This window comes from Colletes gigas, unplaced genomic scaffold, assembly GCF_013123115.1.
Source record: "Colletes gigas isolate AHSC1104 unplaced genomic scaffold, ASM1312311v1 Colletes_gigas_Sc00006, whole genome shotgun sequence".
Lineage (NCBI taxonomy): Eukaryota > Metazoa > Arthropoda > Insecta > Hymenoptera > Colletidae > Colletes > Colletes gigas.
In genome coordinates this window covers 4,866,683-4,894,444 of record NW_025106635.1, presented here as the reverse complement: position 1 = coordinate 4,894,444, position 27,762 = coordinate 4,866,683, and the positions used below count along the sequence as shown (strand labels likewise).

Genomic DNA, 27,762 nt, shown 5'->3' with positions numbered 1-27,762 from the left:
ACAATTACATTGTCAGTTCGCCTCGGCATAAATTCTCGCGAACCGCATACCTTTCGTCCTGCAATTGCGAGCCGTTTAATTATCGTTCGCGCAGAAATTTCTGCGAACGTAATTGAAAAAACCACCGGGACCGACGACGAAATGTTTATCATTCGCGCGTTCCGAACGAATTTCGAATATCTCGTCGCAGGGGGAATGTTACTTCGGGTAAATATTCATGGGAGGCGATAAATCGACTCGATCGCTGGCTCTGGAAAATTTTACGTTCGATGGTAGATCGTTTCCGAACGGAATCGCGAGCCTCGATCTTTCGACAGAGCACAGCCTCGATTGTTGATGGATTATTAAAGAAATTTTCAGTTTCCATTGTTTGCAATAATCGAGGTTTTACCGTGCAATATTTTCTTGTAAATTCGAATTCAGATATCAAAAAGAAATTGGATTGCAATATTGCCCCGCGAGTTTGTAGAATTTTCAAATCTGGTTAGAAATAGCTCGAGAAGTCAACGTATGTTGCAGTATTGCAATTTCAGAATATAATTTGCGGATTACAGTTCCATATAGATTTTTGAATCTCTTTTTAACCTCGTTCCGCGGACTGGCAAGCTTAATGAAAGGATCGAAATTCGTGTATCGCTGGCGCGATCATAACGCAAATTCGTAGTCAAAGAATTCCAATGAACCTATCAAGTTTTGTACTCTGACAAACGAGCTGTTCTTTCCGAAATATCTGTTCCCGTTGTTTTGTTGTTGATACAACAATTTTGTCATTACGATATCGTTCTAGATTTGTTAGCCATCCGGAGACCCAACCTTACCCGTGTCGAAGTTACTAGAGTTTTCTGCTTTCTGTTTTATTCGACTCAGGGCGTGGACTAATTAGCTGGTAATTAACTGGACTACACTCTCGTGGCCAGTCAAAAAGTCTCCGTGCGTCTTGTGCACGCTGCTCCGACGAGTTATAATTTTCATTAAGTCCTTTGCAAGGAAACCCCATTTTTATATGTTTCCTCGGGATCCTATTACCATCGAAATAAATATCTCGCTATTATTAGGGAATAAAATGTTGAAAACTGCGAGACGCGTCGAAATTCTTTGCAACTATCTTTTAACACGACGCTGATTCTCACTGAATTCGATACCTCGATAACTGCAAAGAGTTTCTCGCACTAAACGAGGCATTACTGGGAAAGGACGAAAGAAATTACGACTCGTGTCTCTCTTCTCACTTGTTCTCTCTTTTTCCCCACTCGCACGTACCTAAAATATATATTTTGCCTAAAGTAGATCTACACAGTCGTTTTACATTGAAAAATAACTATGCTTACAAGTAGCCTACGAGGAAGTATTGCACTTTATTTTTCTGCAGTTTCGCCTAACCGCGCCGAATCCGCGGATTCTTTGGAACGCGATATTTCACAAAAATATTCCCCTATTTTTCATTTACCGTTTTTTCGAGTAATATCACGATGCTGAACAGGTATCTTTTGATATCGTTGCTCTCCGACGCGACGAACTTTCACCGTTTCGTCCCGCGCGATCAACTTTTTGATTTCACGCCAATTTCTGGAAATAGCTGAAAGTGCAAACGGATTGTAAACGTGGTTAGCCGTGTAGGATTAAAGTAATTCGAAGCTGTGCGCAGAAATCAATGCGTTTATATACCTTCGGTCGCGAGGTTTCGACGATGGAAGTGCTGCCAACTACCTCGCGAAAACGAACATGTGTACCACCGCTGATAAAACTGGGATTTCTCCTAGAACGATCGACGAACGATACTGGCACGAACTCGAAACGTTCACAGAATTCTGCCACTCGAAGATCCGCCGTGTTCGAATCGTGCCAGTACTTTCATCGAAACGCGTTTGTTGTTAGCTCGCGACGAATAATTTTCATTGCTCCGAGCACGACGATCTTCTTCGTGCACACACCTTCTATAACGATTCGTGGGGACTCCGTGGATCATTGGTGGCTGAGAAGAATACTCAAGATTCGCAAAATTGTGCAATCAATGGGGAAATTACGCGTTTATAATTGAAGCTTCTAATTTTTAAATTATATTTCTGTGAGTCTTGTTGTCAGAATAGTTTTGACGATTACATTCGATCGATACGATACTGTCTACAGTGTCACAGAATTTCTAATGTCCATTAGAGCAAAGCGGATTGATGGGACGAGAAGCCTCGCGTTTTCTGCGCTGCTGCAAACAGAATCGTTTAAACCAATTCCTGTCGCGGAGAGTTCCCAGCCAGAATTGGGCGAATTTAGTTTTTCAGGGCCGGATAAAAATTTCAGATCCATTTCGAGGCCTGCTTCTGTCAGAATTCAAACGAACGAGCTGAAGTTTTTATTTCAACGTCGAGGGAAGATAATTCGTCTAAATTCGATCTCAGCCAACAATGGTGCACGTGATTTCGATAGTAAAACCGAGACTCCGCGTAGCTTTCAGCGAATTCGTAGCCACAGAACCGCACCAAATAATCGTCGACCATTTAAGCAAGAAACGGACACGCGATGTGGTTAGCATCACGAGTTTCAGTCTGCGTCGACACGCGCAAGCATAATCGAACTGAACGTCGCATACTCAACTGAACCTCCCAAGGGTTCTCTTGGACGAGACACTCGTCGATCGGCGACTTGTGCTTTTAAGTTCTTTTATTTTTTAAATTGAACGCCTAAATCACGAGTGGTCTCGCCTAAAAATTCCCCAAAATTCACCGATCCGTCTTCCTTATTTGTCTTCGTCGTCGATGGTAATCCAGGTTTTGTAAAAAGTGAGTCGAATTGGAGACGGTACGATCCATGGCGACGCACCTTTCGAGCGTCACCATGGATCGAACGCGGGCCAGTCGAAATTATATCAAAAGGAGAATTATCAAAAAGAGACCATTCGAATCGAGTCCTTCCGTCAGATTTTCTCTACACCTGAGAAGCACCGCTTCAGGTATATCGCGTAAGTCTCTAAAACGTCATATAATCTTTTTGTATATATAGGTGTGTATATCTCTGTATATATTTATCGTTCATGTGTACGTAAACGCAAAATACGACGGTTGTCTCGCCACGAGTCAACGTTTGTGGCTGATCGAACGAGTATTGTAAGACAAGGTGGCCATTTTGTGCTTCGAATTCTATGCTATATTTAAGACAGAATTAGGTGGACTGTGTAAATCATAGTAAACGTGATTATAATTCTTATTCGTTAGATATTAATTACAACCTTGATAAAACGCCACCGTTCGACCTCGTTAAAACGTAATCGTCCTCATATGATTTTTTTCTTTCTTACAACTGTGTACCTAATTATTGCAATTAAAGCAACTATGCATATGGTTATCTATAACCTTCTTCCACAGTTTTAATCTAATTCTTCACGGAATCTGAATGGCGTCGTATTTATTTTTCTGTGGGATCACCTTTCAATATTCGTTCGATAGATCGATTTAGTATATCGACCTTTCACAAATTCATCTGAATGTCTTGATCATTATTGACTGACTCGTGACGAGTTCCAACCGACTCATCCTGCGCACATATGTACGTATATATGTATGTATATACGTCTTTTCTAAATTCAATAACGAATATGTATATGTATATATATTTATGTATATATGTATATATCAGAACTTTGGTTTTGTCATCGGTCGACCAGTCGGATCAAAAATATTCGAAAGATACTCGACTCTACGGAGTACGCTTTCTAATGATAAACACTAACCCGTCCTAAAGTCCAGGCCGTCGGTCGGGTGCGGCCATTTTGTTGCTAGTTCAACGAAAAAATGTGCAACAAATACCTGCCGACGAGCTCTCGCGGCTCGTCGTCGATAAACTCTCTGAGATCCGCGATCATTCCGTTGCGCCGAACCCTGTACACCAGATTCAGATTTTTGCGCCGAAGGAGAGATACGTCGTTCCGGTTGCTATTTTTTATTTTTAGTTTTCTTATTTACTTTATAACAACGATCGGATAAATACTGTTTTTTTTCAAAAATATGTCAAAAAACGTCACACTCGGACATCCTAGTTAGTCTTTGACCTCGTACAGTGATCTGTTTCTCGATTTAGTTGGGAGCGACGGTACAGCCGTTGCTCTTTGGTGCAAGGATCATCGAAAAAGTTTGTGCTTGGACTTCCCTACGGCAGGCATATTGAAACAATTATTTCTATTCGAATGTAAATTAGTTTCTAAAGATTTCGATCTTCGAGTTTTCTCGTTACAGAAATTATCTAGATGAGAACTTTGAATAATACAAACTAGTCAGAGGATCGATCATCGTTTGAAATACTGAGCTAAAAATTAGCTGACTGAAATATTTTCAAAATTGAAAAGAGTTGAATTGTTAATTACATCACGGAGAATGAAATCTAATGGGGGCCATAAGATTTGACACGCCTGCCTTCTAATTATAATTCGCTATCGGTGCAGCTTGCTGGAGAGTGTTAAACGTAGACACGACTATTGAACATTCATCGATATATAATATATTACGAATAGAAAATTACGACAGTTGCAATGTGTAAGAAAGATGAAAGAGACCTTGTATTGCTTTTTACTACGTGGCGCAACGGAATCACTGCCGGATGCGACATTAACAAACGTTTAAATCTATAAACTATCCAACAGCGTTAAATAGATACACGTTCTCGTAACGAAGAGTTACGGTTTACAATCAGATCAGGTTCTTCTACGGATAATCAGCCCCCCCCGTACGCGGTAACGTCTAATTATTTGTGCGAGCCCTTGTCGTGGCACACGATGTGGACCAGCCTGAGGTTCTTCAATGTAAACAGATTGTCATAAATTTCGAGAATGTCCTCCTCCCGGGCTACTCCTTCCGCAGACAGTTGCAGGAGCTGTGGCACCAGGGTTCTGGACCTCTCGATTCTAAACACAATACAAACTCCAATTAAAATTTCACCCTCTAAGATCTTCAAAATAAACTTATATAATCACAGGCCAAGGGTTTTTAAATTTCTCATTTCAGAGATCCGCAGAATCCTTCGAGAGAAAATTCATAACTTCAAAAATTATTTAGTCTCTCCCTTGAATATTCTTACTTGTGATCGAAGTTCCACGTGGAGAACAGGATCAGATCCTCCCTCGATCTATAAGGGTTGATCTTGTGCCTCTGCCCGTAGGCGCAGACGTCCGCGTTCCAGACGCCGCCGCATCGAAACTCTCCCTTGCGGTCGCAGATAGCAACGCAGGACTCCCATTCTTTCGTCCGGATTCTGTAAGGACAACTGTCCTCGTCCTCCTGCTCCTCCCTCCCGTCGTCCAACTCCGTTCTAGAGGAAACTTTCGAGTTTCTCTCAGCAGGCTTCTTGCTGGCGCCGTCCACGCATGATTGCTCGCTCGTCCCGAACAGCCGGAAGTACGCGCTGTCGTCGAGTCGATCGAGCCTGCACGGGCAATGCTCGTAGCAAATAGACGAGTCCTGTTCGTCGAAGGCCTCCATCGAGCGAACCTTCGCCCTGCTCCTGTCGAAATAGTAACCGAAATAGTGGTCCTCCTTCAGCTGCAGCTTGAAGAACGCTATGGCGTAGAGCAGCTGCTTCCTGGCTTTGTGGTCGTTGGCGAACGTCTCCGACGATTTAATCTGATCGATCGTCTTGTAGAGATAGCCGCGTATCCTGTCCTGGCACCTGCGGTGCATGTACGCCTCCTGGGGAATTTTTGTTTCGTAAATAGTGTGTAGTAACTTATGAAATAAGGGTTTCTTGATATATTGTCGATTGAAAGCATTGGAAGCGTGTTTTCATGAAACTTATTGCATAAAAACTGAACTATCAAAGCTATTATGAGAAGTTATTGAAGAAAGAAGAAAGTCTCGACGATTTCTCATTTGTTAGCTGATGCAAGTAGCAGAGACTTGTTTGGGGAAACACAGGTATAAATACGGTACAGTTAATCGAAATAGGTCAATAGATTTCGTTTCGCGTGTAATTGGCATGCGATCAGCGCGGGACGCGGCTATTGTTTTGGGCAAATCGCCAATCGAATTGCCGTTTATTGTGTCGGTACAATACCGAGTGGTTCGATGATTCGCTAGTCCACCGGGCGATAATTCAAACCGATTTAGTTTCCTGTTTGTCCCCGCGTCGAACCGTCGGGACTAATAAAACAAAATCGAGGTTCGCGCGAGATCCTCGGATTCCAAAGGGAGAAGTAGGTGGAACGATGTTGATCGTAAAGAAGAAAGAAGGTCAAAGGCGGATATCAGTATGAAAGGGTAGGCGGGCGTATATTACCGGGGAAAGCTGGCTAGTTGATCCTGGCCTTAGACTCGAGGATATTCGGTATTAGGAAGGAAGATATATCGAGGAGAAGGTTAGGTGTGGAGCCTTGCGGGAAACAGGGATTTCCTGATGGTGATGAAAGGATTGTGGCGGTGATCGAAAGATATCCGTTATATTCACCGTGTCTTGCAGATTATATCCAGCATTATTCGCGCCGGAGAAATGATATTGCGTCGTAGAAACGATCTTACGGACCACGGGTTTAATGAAACCCCGTAGATGGATATTACGCGACGGTGCTCGTAGGCTATAAATAAAATATTAATCTACGTATTGAAAAGCTTTGAGAAGAAATGTTTCTCGATTCAGAGTCTAAAATTAAATCAAATATCCTTTATTTTAAAGAAATAAAAATCGTTCTAATATGATTTGGTCCGTTCTTGCGCAACGAGGATTTTCGAGGTGCACGCGACAAAAACGGAAACGCACGCGAACCCGAGACAGAGATAACGATCTTAATTAATTATTCCGTGGAACCGTTAGATCCGGGAGCCGAGATTCCGGAGCTGAAACTTGACGCGCGATAAATGGCAAGCTGGCGGAATTAAAGTGGAGGCGTTGTAACATTAATTAGCCCCGGCGATATTGGACGTTGCAGGGGCAAATTCTCTCCCGACAAATTGCATTATACTCTCGACCTTCAGTGCCTTATTATATCTAGAGTGATTCGCTATAGACGACGTACTCGGAGTTTCAGTCGGAAGAACCGAACTTCACTTTTACTTGCGATTATAAGTAATCTGTTTCATTTTGGTGCTCTTCTGTTTTGCTAATCTTCTACTAATGTGTCTTATAGAGGCTCATAGGGCTTGATCATTTATTATGCAATCGATTCGAGTGTTTAATGATTCGTGTATGAATGGTTGGCTGGATGAAGGTTTCTACGAAATTGTTCGAATAATGGAGCAGCGAAAGCAATTCCCAAATGGGGGAGGGAACTCACTTTGGTCGTGTAGTTGGTCTCCAATCCGTGGAACCACTCCGGATGCTCGTCCCTCGCGGTGAGCGTCGTCTTGGAGTCGTCGTTGTTCAGCACGTTATTCAGAACGGCGACCTTCGCCTTAAGGTTTTCCGTGAGGAACTCGGACGCCTTGTCGCCGGCAGTCAGGAAATCGATGTTCACGCGCCTCAAGGTGTCGTACAGGAGATCCGCGTCTGCAAGCAATCGTCACACTCTCTGAATTTCAGTATCTGGGTAAAAGTTTCTAGGATGCTCGATAATGTCTCGAACAATCGTCGAATTACTTCTCAAAGCTTATAGGGAAATATTAAATCCAGTCAAATTTACACTAACCGCTCAACACTTTTTCCCCAGGTTTCTGGACAATGAGCGTCGTCTGAGGTTCCAGCGTGTAAAAGTACTCCTCGTCGATCAGCGATCCATCGAGCAGGAAGACGTTGACTTCAGCGAGGTCATGTGTCACCTGAAAGCATGAAAAAGCTGGTCAGATCAGCTCGATCGTTTTAAACCCACATCCATTTTTAGTTACGAGTGGCTAACTATCATCAATTAGCGCAGTGTAATTTTTATTTGAATTAAAAAAATTTTTAATTATTAAAAAAATCTAGCATTCAAAGGGTTGATAAAATCTTTATTAAAATGCTCGAAAATGAAAGGAGAAAAAATTTGGAAGAACTGCACCCACTTTCAGTTCCTAGTGCCTAATGTGATTTTTATTTGGAGATTGCAACATATAAAAATATTCCAACTCCCTATTAAAAAATCTAGTATGCAAAGGGTTGGTAGAGTTTATATTTCTGAATATATTAATTAAAATTTGGAAGTGTGGGATCGTTCCGTGTGCTTGGATGGTTCTGTAACATGGCGTCCCACGCGCCCTCAACATATCGCGTCTCGCCACGCGCGCATAACTGCAATCAATTCCTTGGGATCGCGCTCGTGCGCCAGATAGGGCGCCACGGCGGCCGAGTAACGAATCGAAAGGGAGAAATCGAAAAATCTTGGCTCCTCTCGGGAGGGTTGGCCGCTGGTTTGGCTCTAGGTCCGGAAGACGGTCGACCTTGACATTGAGGGTGCTCCTTGCCCGTGGCCCGGCTGGTTCGATAGAGCTGTACGCTGCAGGCGACTACAATCTGGCCCCAAGGTCGCCCCGCAACCGGATTAACCTAGCCGCGAAACGTTTGCAACTAACGCCTCGCGTAAACCTTAATCCCCTCTCCGTGTCCGTGTCCGTCTTTTCTACTTGCTGGTAATTAGACCAACGGGCCGCTTCCGCCATCGCGATCGAGAGTACGGTAATCTACTTTGGAAATTGCGGTTATTCGAAACGTTCGTTTACTGGATCCACTCCGCGGAGATTCTTTGGAGGTCGCTGGAATCCCGGAAGTGGCGCGAGAAAATCGTCTCGAGACGGTAATTGCGCTCGAATACTATGAATAAACATGGAACGTTTTTGTGTTGCTATATTACTGTGTACCGTCGATCGTACTAATTAATTCTCGGGATGTTTGAATACCTACAAGGTACTTAACGGAGAAATGGAGCCATTTTTTTAGTCTTTTAAATGAGTATTGCAACGATGACGATGGCTGTTGAATGAAAAAGAGGCTGTAAGTGGCCTCAGGGATAAAAAATCTCGATGCGAGTCCCGGCAGGATTTATCCATTTGTTAAATAATCGTTCGTTGGGGAGTCTGGTTACCGAAATGGGTCGGTGCACCGCCATTCATATATCACAGCGACGTTCGGTGGAATTTCTTTCAATAATTCATCGGATTGGTCAAAAAATTGACAGAAGGGCGAGCTTTTATTAATCCCCCGTTAAAGGAGGTCTGGGAAATTGTCTGCTAATTTATAGAAATAAAATTAGAGGAATATTTTTCATTGTTTTCTGTTTGCTATCGATCGCTGAGGTGGGTCTCAGATGTTAGGATACATCCTGTATATTTCTGCGTCAAACTTGTTATTCTCCCACGCTCGAGGAAAAGTGTCTCTCGCGAAATTGGGTGGGCGTCAAATGTATTGCACGGCAGTTTGCAATAAAACTTTCGGATAGGTATAATTTTCACAGAACTTTGCGACACTTTCATATTATTCTCGTTGACCTGTCTTCGTTATTCTGGTCTCGTAAAAACCAAAGATTTCTGGTCGCTATTCGGAGTCGTCTAATGCAATTTTCATTTTGCAAAATGAACACGTCGCGCGACAAATCGGAGGAAACAAAGAGGATATGCACATATTTCACGCTCGCGGGTCGATGAATCGGACATGTATTACGTTATCGCCGAACCGCGTTCGTTTCCAACGAATCTTTCCAATATTTGTTCATTACTAACGTTTAATTGATTTACTTTCAGATTGGAAACGACTCGTGAAATTACATTTCGCTGGGAACAATCTTTCGTTGGGATTCCCGAACGTAACGCGACACGAAATCCATTTATTTCTATCTTGTGCATTGTGTTTACAATTGCATCGATTGCACCAATCATATTTCAATAATAATTGGAATTTTAGCTGGCATAAGTATAGTGAACTCTTCCTAATGTTAATTGAAAATTCCAATTACGTAGTTTTGCATTTACGAAAGACTAAATCGATTAAATAATATGAATTTTATTTATTTCTCCGCGTCAAATCCACGATTCGCTTAAGCCTTTGAACGTATCCGCGTGTCCGTCTATTTTATTTTTCATTTCGATTAATATTCGCTCGAAACCATCTCTCCCACGGTTCCAGGTGGATTACTTTGAGCAATCCGACATTTTATTTTTTACAATTTCCGCGTGGTTTTTCTCTTTCGACTCGATTTCCAACGGATTGTTTCCATTTTAAAAGCCAATATTCGATACTGCTTTAACTTTAATTCCCACCAGTGCGGTAAACGCACTCTTTCCACCGTTAAAAATAACCGCAACAGCAGAGGCATAGTAAATAAACTATTCCAGCAACTCATCTCAAAAACAGAGCCTTGGATTGCAAAATTCTAAAGACTTTTTCTCTAAGATTCTCTCGGAAACGTCTTCCGTGATCATCCAAAAATAAAAAGGTCGATTTGCACCGACGATTCGAACCCGAATAATTTAATTAACGAAGTTACGAAGTTTCCGTTTTCGATTTGGAGGGAAACAAAACGGTCGGTACGCGGAACAAGAGGGTCGTAAAACGCGGCTGGAGGGTGAATGGGGAAGGAGCAGAGGTCTTTACTAATTTTCGCGTACGCGATGAGTTTGGCCTGTTTCGGTGGATCGCCCGGAACGAAATCCCCGATACGGCGACAACGAAACGGCCGGGGCGTTACAATTCTCCTGGAGTCGCTCGCTATGGATCAGCTGCGAGGCATTTATGACCCAGTTTCTGCCGGTAACTTTTATTATAACATGTAAAAGCGACGTCGGGCCGCGATACGGTTTTCATCCCGACGTCGAACGAATCGCTAGGAAATACTTGGCCGCCGTTGGGGAACCGGACGGGGGGATCGATCGATTAAGCACACGCCGCGAGCGACGATCGATACATGCTCGATACTCACGTTCAGTTTCGCGCAGGCCTTCCGTTTCAGTTCCTGGAGGCTCCTGCAGGCGACGCCGAACTTTCGCGTGCGGTTCACGTCGGTGACCTTGTAACCCTTCAACTGGAAAACAATACAATTTATTGATAGAACAACGCCCACTGCTCCCCCTCGGCCATTAAATCGCGCAAATTTCCTTAACTCGTTGGTCGTTAGACTTTATTTTATGGCGAATTTTAATTCTCACGAAAATACAGAATGCACTATGCAAAAGTATAAGAAATACAAATCATTGTATTTTGGGGTTGAACCATCCCCCTACTTTGTGTCTGAGATTTCCTTTAGACGTTGATAATTAGACTTTATGGGGAATTTTAATTCTCAAAGAGCTACAGAATGAGTTGAGACAACCCTCTACAAAGCTCCCACTTTATTAATTCTATGAATTTGTATAAAGATTCGTAGTCTATTTATTACTATGGTTAGTTTCACGCTAGATTTTGAATGAAACCAGTTATATCGAGAAATATTGAAGCACATTGCGTGGATTAAATTCGATAAAAATTGCTCAAAAAACAATATTCATAATTTTTGTATTACCAACGCGAGCTTGAGAATGGAAAATGAGAGGTAATTGCAATTTATTTTGAACCTACAATCGTACCGAATTATTGAATAGTTGAAGTTCTGAGAAACTCTGCAGACTGTTTACAAAGGAGGATATCGAGAACCTGTAATGGAAGAAGCAGAGTTCCTGTCTCCGCCCACGCATCGGGTGTCAATTAATTGTAATTATCTATTATACAGTTCTGTGTGTGCTTTCCTTCTGTTTGTCTCGATATTCACGCGAGCACAGCTTCCATGTTTCACGCTAGTTTAACAACAATATCTTGAAAATTAAATTGACACCTTCTCGACACATTGGAACTATAGAAATCGTTAGTGAACGCTTTAAATTCGCGGAGAAATAAAATTCGTTATACTTAACAAATGCAACGAATTATTCCCCGTCGCGGCATTAGCGAAAAATAAATTTTGCATACCGTCGTCGTAGAATTTAACGCCCACGGATTACCATTTAATTAAACGTTCGCCGGAGAGAACATTTTGCCAATAGAATGGCACGTGGAACAGACAGTTTCATTAACGCAAAACTAACTGACTTTTATGCTGCATAAATGCTCGTATCGCGTTCGCGAAATTCTGTCCGGGGCTGCAACGTCGATTAAAAGTCTTCGTTTCCGCCGGAGTTCCGGTTACTTAAAGTTGAAGTTCTGTTTCTCGTGAAAGAACGCGTGGACCTCACCGAAAGAGCTGCAATTATTACAGAGTTTCTTACGATTTTAAATCTCTAAATTATTTCTGGAATCATTTAGTATCTCTTCTGGATCTGAGACTAACATTTAAGAAAAATAAAAGAAAAATGTTAGGGTACAATAATCGTGTAACTAATTATAATAAATATCGTACAGAAAGAAAGGAACTTGAAATAATAATCGAGTTTTCTAAAATATTTCTGGAATCATTTAGTATCACTTCTGGATCTAAGATTAATATTTAAGAAAAAATTATCCCAGAACTCTCGAATTTGTCGAATTAGAATAAATATCACACAGAAAGAAAGTAACTTGATTCAAGCAAGCTTCGTCGAAAGAATTTCGGAAAGATGGAGCGTCTGGTCGTTGAAGGGTTAACAGTCGTGCGTGAAAGTAAATATTAAAGGCCGTGAAAGGAAAGTTAGAGGTCAAGTACGAATTGAAGATGATCCGAGGAAAAGGGAATACGCTCGAATGGGAAGCTAGCTTAACGAAGTCGAGCAAATTCTCCGACGTCTCCCGTATGACTCGATAAGCGACGGCACGAATAGGATTGGAGGCAGATTAGCGGACGCATAATTGGCCCGATAATGTTCAAGGTCGTCTGAGCGAAAAGCCGCGTGTCACAGTTTCTCCGGGACTGACCCACATTACAATCGTCGACGTTTAATCGCGATCGCCTGGAAACGCAAAAACACCGGGGCTCGAAAATCGTCGAGTTTGTGCGCCCACGGTTGCACAAATTTCGCCGACCATGCACGCTTCTCACGTGACACTCGATCATACGAAGAAACCACGCGAAGCGGAAAGACATTAGGGTAGATTATAATGGCGAACAAAAAATCTCTGTCGAAAGAAGAACCTGGATAAGTTTCCTATCTCTCATTATTGATAAAAGAATTATAAAATTAAATTCATCAAACTCGAAATGATCGAGAATATCCGAATTGTGCGGTAATGTTGAATTAATGGTGTATATCACGTTTTGTCCCGATTAAAATAAATAGAGCAATGTTTATACCGTTGGCGGAAGCAATTAATATAAATGACGCCCGTAAACATTGCGACTGTTAAATTATAACAATCGAGTGCTCGTGGTATACAATTTTGTTTTAAACGTTTTCGCGATACATACTACTCGTAATAAGTCCACCTAGGCGTGCAATTAAAAACTGCTTTTTTTCTTTACTTTCAATACGAAATCTCATTGTAACCACTGCAACCAGGAAATCGTGGTCCTCGATTAAACCTTAATATCTTCATCGTGTAATACAACTGTGCAAAAAGACGTGGTACAGTTGAACGTTGTTTCAAACCAAAACTCAAAGTAACATACTCAAGTATACGTTATAAAATTGAACTTTTTGATCTCAAGATACTTTGTTATCGTTTATTAGATAGATTGGTCCCCGGTAAATTTCGATACAGATATGGATATTAATTATAAATCATTTCGAATTCCAAATTTGTGAGTTAAAAATGAAGTTTTCTTTGTGTACAGAGCAGAAGTTTATGTTCAACGATCGTAACGATATTTTGGCCGTCGAATATGCAGAATTATCGTTCGACTCGCTATCGGGAAAGATTCGTTCCGGTCGGAGCACGCGTTCCAGCAATATTTTCCGCGATGCCGGGCAAATTAATCTTATTTCCCCCGGCGACAAATTCTATTTGGTGTCGAACACCGATAATAGCGACTGCCATAAGCGAGCCAATAAAAAGGCAAACTTTATAGACTGTCGTCGGTCGAGCGTCTGCAATTAGCGATTTTAATGGAAGATACTCTCACTAAAATGTGTCTCGATATAGCTGCGATTAAATAAGACGAGATTGAATAAATTCTGACGAAGTATAGAGCAGTTCCGCGTAGCATAGATCGATCTAAACACGTTCTTAATGATCGGTACGTTCAATTTTCAAGAAAAGAGAAACGGAATATTTAATCTATGAATCATAAGCAGTGAGTGTATCCGTCGACTGTTATTCTGTTTCTAATTAACGCACAGTTATGATTCATCACCATGCACGTTCCTGTGACAATTTTAAACAGATCTCATTGCAAACAAAAGTATTACGAGATAATGTGCAAATCAATTGCGTTGTTCAAGGTTTGATAAACATGTTCGAGTAATTTTATCTGCGCCACGGCGTAAACAGCGTTGATAATTTTTGAAGGAAAAAGAATTATTCGACCAACGTGATTCAAACTCGGCGACCTCGAGCATACGAACTCCCGCTATCATCCGCGCCACGGCCATTTCAATGAAAGAAAGTGACAATGATTGATAGACATAGTACAGAATTCAGACTGCACAGTGCATAGAATCTACGTAAACTTCAGTATTTGTGTGTTTGATATCATGGATCTATTATTACTAATATTTTACGTATAATCAATTTGGAGTTTGTAAATTTTCCCTCGTTCGTACAGACGTAACAATGTTTTCGAAACATTTACGAGCCCCGTTTTACACAAACATAGTGACTTTCTACAACCCACCCCCATCGAAGCAGTCTGTCACGAGATCCTCTTGTTGGGTACACGTCGACAATGAGTTTTACTCCATTGTCGAGCCGCCTGTTGACTACAGAGCCGTGCTTAACAGATCTGGGTTAAGTTCACTTTTATCTTTTTGCCACGGTCGTTTTTACGGGGAAATAATCCCTCGCGAAATTTATTCGGCTCTGCACGTGACACCGCGCGATGTCCCTGTCTTTTCCAAGACTTTTGCCTATGTACACCTGAGGGGGAGAAGCTTGGACAAACACAAATATCACGGTCGCCGATAACGGGGAGGGGGACACGATATTTGAAAACACACTGTCCTTAGGGGACGAACTCGATTGAATTCTCAAACATTCCCGACCTACGGAGAAGCAAAATGCAATCGAGAGCTTCAAAAAATAAGGAAAAATGAAATAAGCACGGAGAATCACGGAAGAGTTGAATAAATGGCTTCTTTAATGTGGATGGAATTAAATTAAATATTATCTAGACCACAAATATTTTAATTTTTAACTATTCACCATTCAATAAAAATGCAATTCACAAGACCAAGTATGTCCTTCAAAAGAGTACCGATTTCCGGTTCGACCACCCATGTTTGTTAACGATAATCACTATACTCCACGGAGCGTGGTTCCGACGCGACAAAGCTAGCGAATGGAAAAGGAACGGTGGCCACGCGAGCGATTCTTTGTTTACCTCGGTTCTGGCCGGTGTCTCGGTCAGCCGTCGAAAGCAGCCGACGATCAGCGACATGATCAAGAGGCGGTGGGCCCGTGGGTCCTGGGTCGGGCCGTAGTGAGCGCGAGTGGGCCGAGGCGTAGGAGGAAGGCGGACGTCGCGTTAACAGCTGTGCCGGAGAACCAGCGGACCCCGACCTCTTCTTTCTTCGACCCTGACAGTGGGGACGCTTATCGGTCGGCGGACGGAAGGGGGACTGGACGCGTACGCCGGGAACAGACGTGAAGAGACCAACCGTGGACGGGCGGAGTGGGAGAGGCGGACACAGTGCAACGAGGCGAAGGAGAAACCAAGGCGGAAACCGAGAGCAGGAAGCACGACGGAGCAACTGTTGCAGCGGCGAGTGAACCGGATCCTGCTGGACGGGAGTCGCGAGCGCGCCTGCACCGACGGAACTTAGGGAGAAAGGGACGAGAAAGGGCGCGCGGGCAGAAGTAAAGAGCGGCACTACAGTCGCCGGATCGCGGGGAAGGAATGACGCGACGAGACGAGCCTCGTACCGGAGAATGCACCGGGAAATGCGCCTGCGAGCCGCCAGCCAATCCTCCCACGATCCTCCGCCTAGATGGCGCCACCGAACGGTCTCACTGCCGCATTAACGTCCCACGGACACCCTGCGCCCGTCGTTCGACCAGCCTCGCCTTTCCACGTTTTACCCTTTTTCCTCGTTCGCCCACGGTTCGCGAAATTACGCAGGCACGATTCACCCGCTCGACGATCCTATCGGAATTTTTATCCCGGATTCACGGCACGAGTTCGCCTGGCCGTGATTTATGGGCGATAAACTCGTCGGGATTAGCGATTACGTCCGCGCTGCGTTAGCTAATGGTCGAGTTTCTATCACTATTTTGAATCTTTGGTTCAGTCTACATCGAATCTACATCGTTAGGTTTCAGTTTTCGAAATAAGTATAGGAGTCTCGAGAATGCATAGACATCTGACAATAGATACAGAATTTACATGGCATTTAGGGTAAACATACGAATAAGTCTTGAATTATTTAATATTGACCCTTTGTACTCGACTGTCCTTTGAAGGGACATCCAGTAAAGAATTTAAATGTACACTCTTCTTGTATCAAAGTGATACACAAGCGGGGAATGTAAACAAAATGTTTACTTGAATATTTACTATCTATTTCGTAGGAAAGTGTGTTTGCAAAGGATTAATATCTGGTTAGTCCTCCTTTGACATCGATACAGTGTTCCAGCCAACTTTCCATACTCTATACAAGTTTCTCTGTTGTTGTTTTTTCAATGCCATATCGTTTAGCTTCTGATTTATTTCGTGTGCGTCTCTTTTGCATGCGAAAGAAATAAAATTGGTTTTACCCTCTTTAAGAAGAAGGTGGTGGGCAGTGGCCCTGATTACTGGAGCAGAGGCCACGTAGCTGGATTTGGAGCTGCCTGTGTCGGAAGATCCTTTCCTGGTCCTGTCGAAGCCTTCTGACGAGTCCTTTCCTGTCCTTAAACGGTGATGTTTATACCAAGACGGATCCGTAGCGAAAGAGAGCCGGTCAACGCGAGGTTTCGCTAGGCCGGTCGCGCCCCACCACCAAACCACGCGTATTGGGCAAAGGCGAGTTTATACGCGCACGTTACACGTTATTTTGTTCTTTAACATTCCCTTGGACCTCACGTCATCATTTCTGAGTTTTCTGAAAATTTCAGCCCCATAGATGTCTTACGGGATTTATGTCAGGACTCTGTACGGGGAGTTTATAGCGTGTACGATCTTATTTTGGCCTCTAGAATCTCCCATTAATATTTTGTCCAAAGTTGATCGAACACCCTGTATACGATTCCTTTAGAATTCCAGCTGCATGCTTAGGATCGTTGTCCTGTTGAAATAGAAATTATCCAGTTGTTTTAGAAAATTCAGATATTTAGAATTAAAGATATAATTTGAGATATAAAACATCGATGAATGCTTCGAATTTGAAACGAAACACTACTGTTTTGGTCTTGTATACCTTCCTCAATTGTTAGACTCTTGTGGTATCGTAGCCTAACGGAATAACCTTCGATGTTGCAGGATATGTAAGTAAACAACATTCCAGCGCGCCGTAAAGACGACATTTATCACAGTATTCTTGTACCAGTCCGTGGCAAGATGACGGAGAATTCTTACTTACTAAAATTCATGCAAACTTTTATAACGCTTTTTGCAATACGGAAGAAAGGAAACCCCGGAATTTTCACACGCTACGATAAGTTGAAAGCGAGGCAAGAATATTCATCGAATTGAAATTGTGTATTTATTGCTGGGCGATTAAAAACTAATTCGACTTTCGAATCAATTGTAATCCCGTTTGACCCAGATCGTTGCAATTAAATTATTTGAATTCTTTTCGTCGCTCCGAGCGTGTGAAAACGTAACATTAATACATCGAATGAAAATCAGTGTTTATTTAAATTTTATTCAAAATATTTCACGAACGATTTTTACCCAATATTTATTGCAGACCTTTCCCAGCAATTATTCCATATTATCCCTTTCCTTTGTGTCGAAAGATACTAATAACAAGTGACTGTTTACGTAAATGATATATCGGAATAATGATAAAGTTTAGGTGGTATGTTAAAAACGAGGGTAAATACGAGAGCATCTATTTCTTCCTTAATTAAATTCGCTGTACACTTGCTCCGTACACCCCGTCGCTGAAAGCTCTCGCTAAACGCTCTAAACTGTAGCTGAAAGCTCAGGTCGCTTTATTGTCTGCAGCTTTGCTCCGTACTGCTCCCCCGCGGCATCCTGACCGCCCTTAGGAACACTCGACTTAACCACCCACGCGCGGAAACGCACACACTCGCGGACGTCGTTCAACCACCCTGGTACGCCGATGGATTCCTTCAATCTCTATTTCTGAATACTCTAATCAGATCTTCCCCCGTCTACGCGAACTGTATTTCCTCATCGACGTTCCACTTCCCAGTTTCGTCGCGGAATTTATCGTGGTAAACAATCAGCGAGAGTGGAGAACTTAAAAAATTCAAAATTTGAAATATTTAAATATCCCACCCTTAGAAATAAAAATAATAGATCTCTATATGGTCAAGAGAAGGAGTGGATACAAGTACAGATTCGTAGTAATAAACGAGAACCTAAGCAAAATAGGTCCAAGTATAGAAACCTTTGCATATTATTTTACAGTCCATTAAAAAGCTGTGTTTTTAAAGATTTATTCTATCGCGGAGGTCTGATAGCTTCATTGGATGTCGAGAGCTTTTCGTTATTCGCGAATTAGGTTAACAACAGAGATCAAAACATTCTCGTTCGAGTGCGTTTCGACAAAATGGAGCGCGATTTCACGTGGCTCTAGTCCTCCGGCATCGCATTTGGTCCTGAGCTTACCAGCTGCCTCGACACAATGTATTATTCGCGTACTAATAATATAATTATTTATTCTATAACGTCGATACGTTCGTAACATTTAGCCGACTCATATTTTATTCGTGGATCCGCAATTATCCAATACGCTCAATAATTGCGTGCGTGTTTAATTAAACGTTTCCCAAGAACGAGTATTTCTAATTTAATAATTTACGGAATATTAATCGTGGCCGTTTATTCTGACAGTTCTGTATTAGCGTTTCGTCAAACTCTTGGCGTAATTAAATTTATTGCCAATGCAATTTCCCGAATGTTGTTCGCAGATTAAAGTAATTTTTAATTCTGTAAATAAAATTCGCGTGTACCGGTATTTGTAATTTAATATTTTACACTCGGAAATTTAAGGTCCGTTCGTTCTGATCGTCCCACATAGATAGAATAGATAACTGTAAAATGGAGGTTGTTTCGTGTAGCTACATCAGTAGATAAGGAACATAATCGACGTCTACCAGACAAAAGAACCTTTCAAAGGATACACGGACGCCTCTCGAGCACAAGTTCGTGCAAGAAACGAGTGCCCATTGGCGGCGGACTAATCAAAAATATACTCTGTACGAAGGAATTTAGGGGAAGTTAGTTAGGGGAAAGAAAGCAGAGATCGAAAATAAATTAAAATCCGTAATTTTCGAAACTTTTATCCGGAACAATGCTGTAAAGGAGTAGCGACAACGGGGAATGGAGTTTTTCGAGACCAACTTCGCTATCGTTACCATATTCAGAGAGTGCAGGCACTCAACGAAAATTACTTTCCTTCGAGAGTTAACTTTTGTACTTGCAGCAAATGTCTATCGACGACCAACATTCTTTGCCCGTTGTACAATTTGCCAACGAAGCTGGAATTCGCCAAAAATGGCATAGTCAATTGTCGCGGCGACGTAGAAAATGCTATTCTTCGGCGAAATTACCGCTATTCGATGCAAATGCATAGGCACGAGGTGATCTAATCGAACTATTGGAAAAAGTTAATTTACAATGTGTAGCCATTAGTTGTCTATAATATAATACTATATTAATAAAGAACGATGAACCTTAAGCAGGATATAAAAAAAATGTAAACATTCAAACCGGAGTCGAAGATTTACCATTTTGCAGTCTGAGTTTTTGAACTATGTATAAGCAGTTAAAATTTTTTGCATGTATTAAAGCGCGACCAGCTGACTGGAATACAAATGACGCCAGGAGTGACATCAGTAAACCACAGCTGCTCATATCGCGATGACAAAGCCTCAGATTGCGAAATAAACAGGATTTTTTGACTTCCTTTTCTCAAGCGTACAAGCAAACAAACTACTACGTGAGAAGACGCTGAAAATTATTACGATTTTCATCGATGCCCCCCACAGTATTTATTTTAATATCGAATCCTCGTGTCGTCGAACGTAATTATCACCTGCATCGAGCCGAATGGAGCAATCACGTTCGTTGCAGAACAGAATTTGATCGATTCGACATCGAGCGTCCTCGCCTTCGATTTAACGGTCGGATCGCCGCCTCGCTTTATACATTTTAACCTTGTTGCTTTTGAAGGCTACGATGTCTATTATTGAGCTTGCGTTGCGAATGCTATCTAGGGCGCACAATGTACCGATTCATGCAGAAAAATTATACGATACCACCCTAGTCGATCGCAGATTGCATCAAGGTCTCGTTCAACGTCGAGCCCCCCCGCGTTCCACGCCTCGGTTTGTTCGAACCCCATCGAGATACGTTTAGGAACGTCAGCCTCCATTTTATAAGCGTCGACACTATTGTCGAACGAATTTTCGGAATCCATCGCGCGCATAAAAATATAATAATGCAAATAAATTCGATTCAAATCGGAAGGTCGAGTACCTTGAACGATAAAGTCAGGGCTGACTGTTAAAGATTGAAGTGCAACTTATTGTGACGTATCATGGTAATCGCGATAACAGTGTTATACTATCTAAATGATATATGCACGAAGGTTAACGATAAATAAAAATTTTCCACGGTACCGATTGTTCGAAGGCAAATCGATGTCCGTGGACTTTTTCGTAATTAGTCTTCTCGGATCTCATTGACTTTTAAACTGAATTTGCGGTTCCAGGGGATAATTTATTTTTTTTACCATTATTTCTCGAACGCTCGCGAATATTGTTTCCCACGTTGGTCGGCGAGCGTCCTTTGTATCGAAAAAAAAAATTTCGCCGCGAGACGTAAACCTGTTATTTATGATCGAAACATAGGGGGACGGATTGAATCCAACGGGTGTACGTTGCATTAACGGATATTTATTTATACTGTTCTTTTTTGGATCCCTAAAAATTGAAAATTAGCAATGATTTTTGGGGGGAAAAGTACATGGTAATTATTTAATATTCAAATAAAATTTTATTCATTTCTGAACACAGCAAGAATGGAACGCTATTTCCTAACGTTTCCAAGTTGTCATATAACTTGCCTGTCAAAAGAAGGCAAATCAAATTTTGCAGCTCCCTTTATGACCCCCTTTATGGATTTGCCAGAAGAATTGCATGACCTTAAAATCACGTTTACCTCGACTCTTTCCTCTGCAAAACGTCTCCAGTATAAAAGAATGCTGCGTCTAGAGCCTTAAGTTTTATTAATCGACAGTCTGCTGACATTAAAAGACCTTCGAAACTTTACACGCCATTTTGAGTATGCATTTGATTTTTATATCAAATGCATACTCAATTAATAAAAATTATATAAAATTTTTATTGAACGAGTAACCAGCAAACTCTTTAAAAAGTTTGAATAGTTAAATCTTGGTTCTATTCCGGGCCATTCGCTGCAACTTTCCGGTGCATACGTGTTGGTCGACTAGTTATTACGAAATCACATACCATTTATAAACATTTTCCTTTCATTTTTCTTTTCAGAAGTATGTTAACCCATTTTTTTAACAATTTATGCGGTGGCAATGCAAGCTAGAAAGTTTTATCATTATCACAGTATCTTCGTAGGAGTATTATCGATGGTTTGGCGAAGTTTTCACTATGAAATTAAACGCGAATGAGATTTTATCCGAACGAAATCCTGTTTAGATTCGTTTTCATCGCGGGGAACCCGCGAATCGATTAATGTCGGTCTCATAAACATATAAGGAAAAATGTAAATAATTTTATATCGTTCTAGCTCGCTCGCTGTTAGTATACCCCCCTAACTTTCCGTCTGTACCATTCACTTTGGTCGTTCGCGCGTAGCTGGGTCACCGCACGAAATAGAATTCAATTACAGCCCTCTGTTTGTCATCTGGCAGATCCGATTGTTCGCCATTAAACGAAGGAATACTGTACTATATTTGTTGATTCTTTTTGCGTCGAAGTTGGTTCAATTTTTTATAATATTCTCACTTTTAATAGTATGCTCTAACACGAAGCAAGCAGCTAAAGTTATGCATTTAGGTACAGTCGTTACTCGTGACTCATTGGGATTGTATTCATAAACAAGTAAATTCTATGTAATTTGTTGACTTATTTTTTCCCATTTGCTCGTATCGCGATCTCTAATCACCGATAACAAGGCTGAAGGAATTTTCGCGATATTGCAATCCTTAATTACAATATTCTGATCACTGCTAATGCTCGTTCGTAAGCAGTTATCGCCGCGGATATAGTTCACCTCATCGTTGATACAATTATTATTACGTGGTTATCTTATATATTTAAAAATAAACAGAAGTGTTAGAAATATTAATAATTTGTAGAATTATTACGGGACTGCCAACTTTCGAGGTTTCGATGTCCTATTTTTAGGACGTGGCTAGGAACAGGAACCGCGAAAAAAGGAAAAGTTCTCGAAAGTTTCGAATGCACCCTTGAAACGGATATGTTGTGGACCCGAACGAGACTTCGAGGAAGGCTTCTTTCGGCCAATGAAATATCGTGTATGCAAATCGGCTGCGAAAATCTTTTTTTAAATGTAACAAAACTTCGACGTCAGGATCGTGATTTATTCTTAGTCAATGCGGATGTATCTTTGTCCTTGATCACTGTTAGTCCTCTCCTTTTTTAAATACAGCATAATATTTTGTATTCGATCCCCCATTAACCGAACACCAACTATTCTGAAATATCTCTCCCGCTATTCAAACATTTTGTCTATAGCAGTTAATACTAATTTTGATCTCTGTGAGGCTGACCGCAGAAACAAGACCGTAGTCCGTTTTCTTTTATATTGATTCTGGTTTAAGAAAAAAACTAAAAAGAATCGATGTAATCTAGGACAATCTGCTCTGCAATACAATGTGTTTACTATTCAAGTGCCCTAGATCACTATCTCGCAAGCATTAGAACTAAACACATATCTACTTATAATTACAGGTTGCATGTACAGTATGAGTAACGGAAGAATGTAGAACCGAGTAGAAGGAAAAAAATGAAATTTTATCGAAGGTTTCAAACGTGGCGAAAGAGCCGGCGGTTTACAATAATTTCCACGGTGCCCAGAATATAAACAAGACGTGTAAAAACTGTTGGTGGCCGTTCTTGGACGATATAAAATCCGGAAAGCAGCTCGTTCGGGAAGGCCACGAGCTGCACTTACGCCGCGAAAACGTATGTAATCGGGAATACGCGGCTTCACGTAATTGTATAATTAAATGGACAGCCTACGGGGACATAACGGAACCACGGTTTCAAGTACGCGTATCACAATTGTCGTACATGCATTTTTCAAAGTGTAAAGTACATAACAAGGTTATTTTTACAAGAGGTAATAATATAGAATTTAGAGACACTAAAATACTTGTACTATAGAAAAATAAAATATTCCACATCGTTGAAATTCGTTGATAGGCTCGTTGTTGTTAATAACTGCCTATAATTTACGTTTTGTGATTGGAAACGCGCGTGGGAGTGGTAGGACCGTCGAAATTCTGACGTTTCGTGTCCCAAAGAAATGTCGCCCCCTTATTGGACGCCCACCGCGATACCAATTACTATGTTCGATGTCAACGGATTACCTTGAGTTCGATTCCTCTGCGAGGCATCGTCTGGACTGGCAACTCATTGTTAACGGCCGCGAACCACGCAATTAGAGAGATCATTAGTGTAAACAGCGACAGTCGCGACGATGGACGATGCTGATTCCGAGTTCGACGATCGAACGTACTACCTGTTCGAGCGAATTATCGATCGAACTTTATTGGGCGATATTAGAATGACTATTCGATGAAAATTTTCCTTTGTTTACCTTTTCTTTAAGGTATCATTTTTACGATCGAATGAAAAGCATCGTGGCTCGATGTCACGATCAGTGATATTAGCGATGCTAATGAGCCGTACAGTGCTTTTAAATTATGTGGATTTTTTAAATCGCAAGAACATCCACCGGATAGAGGCAAGCAATCTGTTTGCTTGGTTTTGCGTTGGTAATATTAATGACGAGCTGAAATAAGACAAACGATCCGCGCAGTTCATTCTTAGGTTACAGACGCTTATTGATGGTAAAGAGTCATTATCGAGCACGTAAGATTTCATCATTATTTGACCATTAAGTACCTCATTACGTTGCAGAGAAGTATTAAAGTTGAATTTGTTATATTCACGTCGGGACAGGAACTCTGAGAAGACAAATAATGCAGGAAAGATAATATTGTCTAAGAATACTTAAACACGCATGCATCCAAAGACTTAAACTTTGACTCAAATGTCAGCTGTTTTCCTCGATATTAATTTCTCCTATTTATCGTAACACGTTTAAGACACGCACAAGGTCATAATTGCCCGAATAATTTCGTGATCGACCGTGTGTGCTTGATCACAGCTTCTATAGATCTGTTAGATAAAAGAAATCTGTGATTCGAAGATAAAATCTGTGATGCAACTCGTGTTAGAATTTTCTCCAGAATCTTGGGAAAGGTTTTTACGAACTGGTCCGCAGATATTCATGAGCGATTTATTATGGAATTTAATTATGGTTACTATCTTATAGAGATGTCTGGGGGCCAGCCATCGGCTCGAATGTAGTGCTGTTACGTGTTCGCTCGAGACTTTTGCATATCGAATCCATTATCTCGCTTGTACCCTCCCGAATGTTTGCGTCCTTCGCCCATATCCATCCCAAACCTTCGATCATGCTCCAACGATTTCACTAGAAAGATCCGTTTGCTCGATGACCGATTCGTTTGACCGTTCGATTCAAAGGTTTCGGATGCGTCAAAGTCCAGTACGTTTCATCAGAAGCACCTTTTGTGGAATTTATCACGATTTATCTTAACCTCGTTATTTTATTTCAAATGGAAATTAGGCACTCGTCGAGTCGAAAGCTTGGAAATGACCGGAGTGCTTAAGCAAATAAAATTTGAAGCTTATATTTTTCATCTGTGGGCTTTAATCTTCGTTTCGACACGCTTATATTCTAATTCTCAAACTTATCAGTAATTTAGGAGATTTAAAAGAAAGGTACGTGATTATTTTAATAGTGTTTATGGCCTGTGACGCGAATAGAATGCTCTCGACCGGATGTACGTTGAGTGTCGTTTCTGTTGAACTTGCGACAAACACGTCCAGATTGAATTGGCAATAGCTCGTCGTTTATAATTGCACTCATTTCCGGCGATAACGACTCTCTTCTTTGTTGCGTGTATTGTTTACGGAGTCTCGCGCTCTAATTAGACGGGAGGAAGCTACGCAACGTGCATTTGCAATTTCAACGATTGCTAGACGCGTGTCATCGTTGCGTAATCATCGTTTTGCACAGGGATCAATGTTCGTTTACGACTTTCAGCAATCATCGACGAGATATCGCGAAACAAAGAGACAGAACCTGTTCCTTCTTCTCTTGGATGTTGCAAAGCTGTCCATTTTCTTTCCGAAACAACAAACAAACCCTAATTAAAAACTTCTCTGGTCCGCCGAGAACAGAAGAAAAGCTAACATTATATTTCAGACTTGACTCTTTTGTAATATAAAAGTATTGATCTTGGATTCTAGCAATTTTTCTTGCGAAGTAACAAACTCGGAATTCTATAATTTATCATCCACGCGTGTCTCAATTTTAATTGATGGTTTTTAAATATAGGCAGTAACGTTGCAAATAAATTTCTCGAAAAATTCGATATTTTAAATCGCCAACAGCATCTTGTTCCACGTTTGTGGTCATCGACGATAATTCCGGAGCAGTGGACTCGTGTCTGTTTTTTTATAAAAGTAATTTTTATGGGTGAGGGAAAGCCCGCTCGCGTGCGTTCCGTTTCACACGCGAGCGTGCATCATCGACGCCGATAAACGACTTTCCAATAGACGAAAATATTCTGCTTATAATTATTCCCGGCCTTCCCACGAGTCATTCGATCTTGAAACTGATTAAGTTTACTCCTAGCCGCCATACGAATAGGAAAATACGTTCCTGTCGATTTCGTCACAATTTCCAGCATCGAGGACAACATTTCTACAGACTCCCTTTCTTCGAAACGATTATACTTTTACCGAAATTCTTAGAATTGTTTCAGCCTTGAGGGGGCCTGCGGAGAATTTTTGATTTATTAATTTTCAATTTTACACATTCCTTAACGCCGTTTACAGGCCCCGCTATGAGTATAAAATATATTTGACAGATCGATTGGATATTTTTAATATCGGAGAATAAATATAGTTTTCGATAAAACGCTAGGTAAATCGTTTCACGTTTACCATCGAGTAGCTGGAAAAGTATAAACGTAAAAAGTATAATTATGAATATAAAATATATTTTACAGGTCGATTGAATATTTTTAATATTGGAGAATAAATATAGTTTTCGATAAAACGCTAGGTAAATCGTTTCACGTTTACCACCGAGCAGCTGGAAAAGTATAAACAAATATTTACGGTTGAATCACGCCGAGGATACTTTCGGTGATGTCAATACAAACTAATCGATGTTATGGTCTCTTATAAATGAGATAATGGGGAACTAGTCGAATGCATTATGCAAACATCTTTTGGACCAGGGAATTTCAAATTTCAAAGTCTGCGAGAACAACATTTTCTATACTGTGATCTCGCGAAGCGTTAAAATTACTAGAATCGAGTAGGTTGAAATTACTAGAAACCGATCTCGTTGCACGACAATATGATCACACATTGGGCAAGAAGATTAAGAAAACTTACGAAATTAGATGAAATTTCATTCCAGCTGGGACACCGCTCTGCTCGTTCGACAATGATATTTGTAAAATTGGCGACCTATAAACAATATTTCGATATAGGTACAAAGTTCTCCAAAGATTTTAATCATCGAAGAGCCATATGCATCGTTTTAACAATTTTAATCGCGAGTTAAAAATAGTATCAATTCTCTTGCTCGAGAAAAGAAACAGTCGATTGTTGCTTAAGGGAAAAGGTTGGGTCAATGGTCAGTTGGATTATAGTGAACGGAAGGTGCTCGATGCTACCAGCGCGTTTCATCATCGAGTTTCTCGTCGCTGTCGATTAAACGAGTGTCGATACGTTCGACTCAAATGACACGACGCAACGATGCAGAATTTTTACCGAAATCGACAGCCAAGCGTTGCTCGTCTGATCAGTGACGGGTCCAATCCAGACTTGCACTTCGTCAAACGAGACGAGACAGTAAACAAAAGCAAACGTCGATATTAAAACAGTCGATGAACAAAGACTACGAACTATCTGCTGTTTGACAAAGTATGAATGCAAACCATCTCAAATAATAAAGTTTCTCAACACCACCATAATACAATACATCTACAAATACACTAAAATATCAGCACGTAAAGGCCAATCATTTATAAAATTTTAGTGAAATTAATTTAGTGTACTTACTCGGTATTAATACGTCGCCCTTGCAACTCTCTCAGGCATACTATGATTTAGATCAATTGTCTGCAGTTGTATCTTGTAACATTTTCGACATTTTTGCCAGATTATTTGAAAGAGTCTCTCGTCTAATGTCTAGACACAGTAAGAACGACAGAAGCAATGATAACAAGAAAATTACGAAGAAGAAAATTAGAAAGGCTATTAGAATGACGATTACCGAGTGCTGTTCACTCGAAGACTGAGGCGGATATAAACTGACGATGAAAATTGTGCGTATGATCATTG

General features: G+C 41.1%; 1 protein-coding gene across 2 annotated transcripts; it reads right to left on the bottom strand.

Annotated features, from left to right (window-relative positions):
• Positions 1-1,225: 1,225 nt before the first annotated feature.
• LOC122395954 (DNA fragmentation factor subunit beta) lies at positions 1,226-27,762 on the bottom strand. 2 transcript variants are annotated; one of them, XM_043393961.1, is made up of 9 exons: positions 27,695-27,762; positions 27,481-27,609; positions 26,809-26,883; positions 15,296-17,177; positions 10,796-10,897; positions 7,598-7,727; positions 7,247-7,458; positions 5,062-5,669; positions 1,226-4,888 (listed from the first exon to the last, which is right to left on the bottom strand). In XM_043393961.1, the coding sequence occupies exons 4-9, from the start codon at positions 15,350-15,352 to the stop codon at positions 4,729-4,731; spliced, it is 1,269 nt and encodes a 422-aa protein (XP_043249896.1). In that variant the 5' UTR covers positions 15,353-17,177; positions 26,809-26,883; positions 27,481-27,609; positions 27,695-27,762; the 3' UTR covers positions 1,226-4,728. The 2 variants fall into 2 exon arrangements, with proteins under 2 accessions (XP_043249896.1, XP_043249895.1); XM_043393960.1 differs by lacking the exon at positions 26,809-26,883 and having other exon boundaries at positions 27,481-27,729.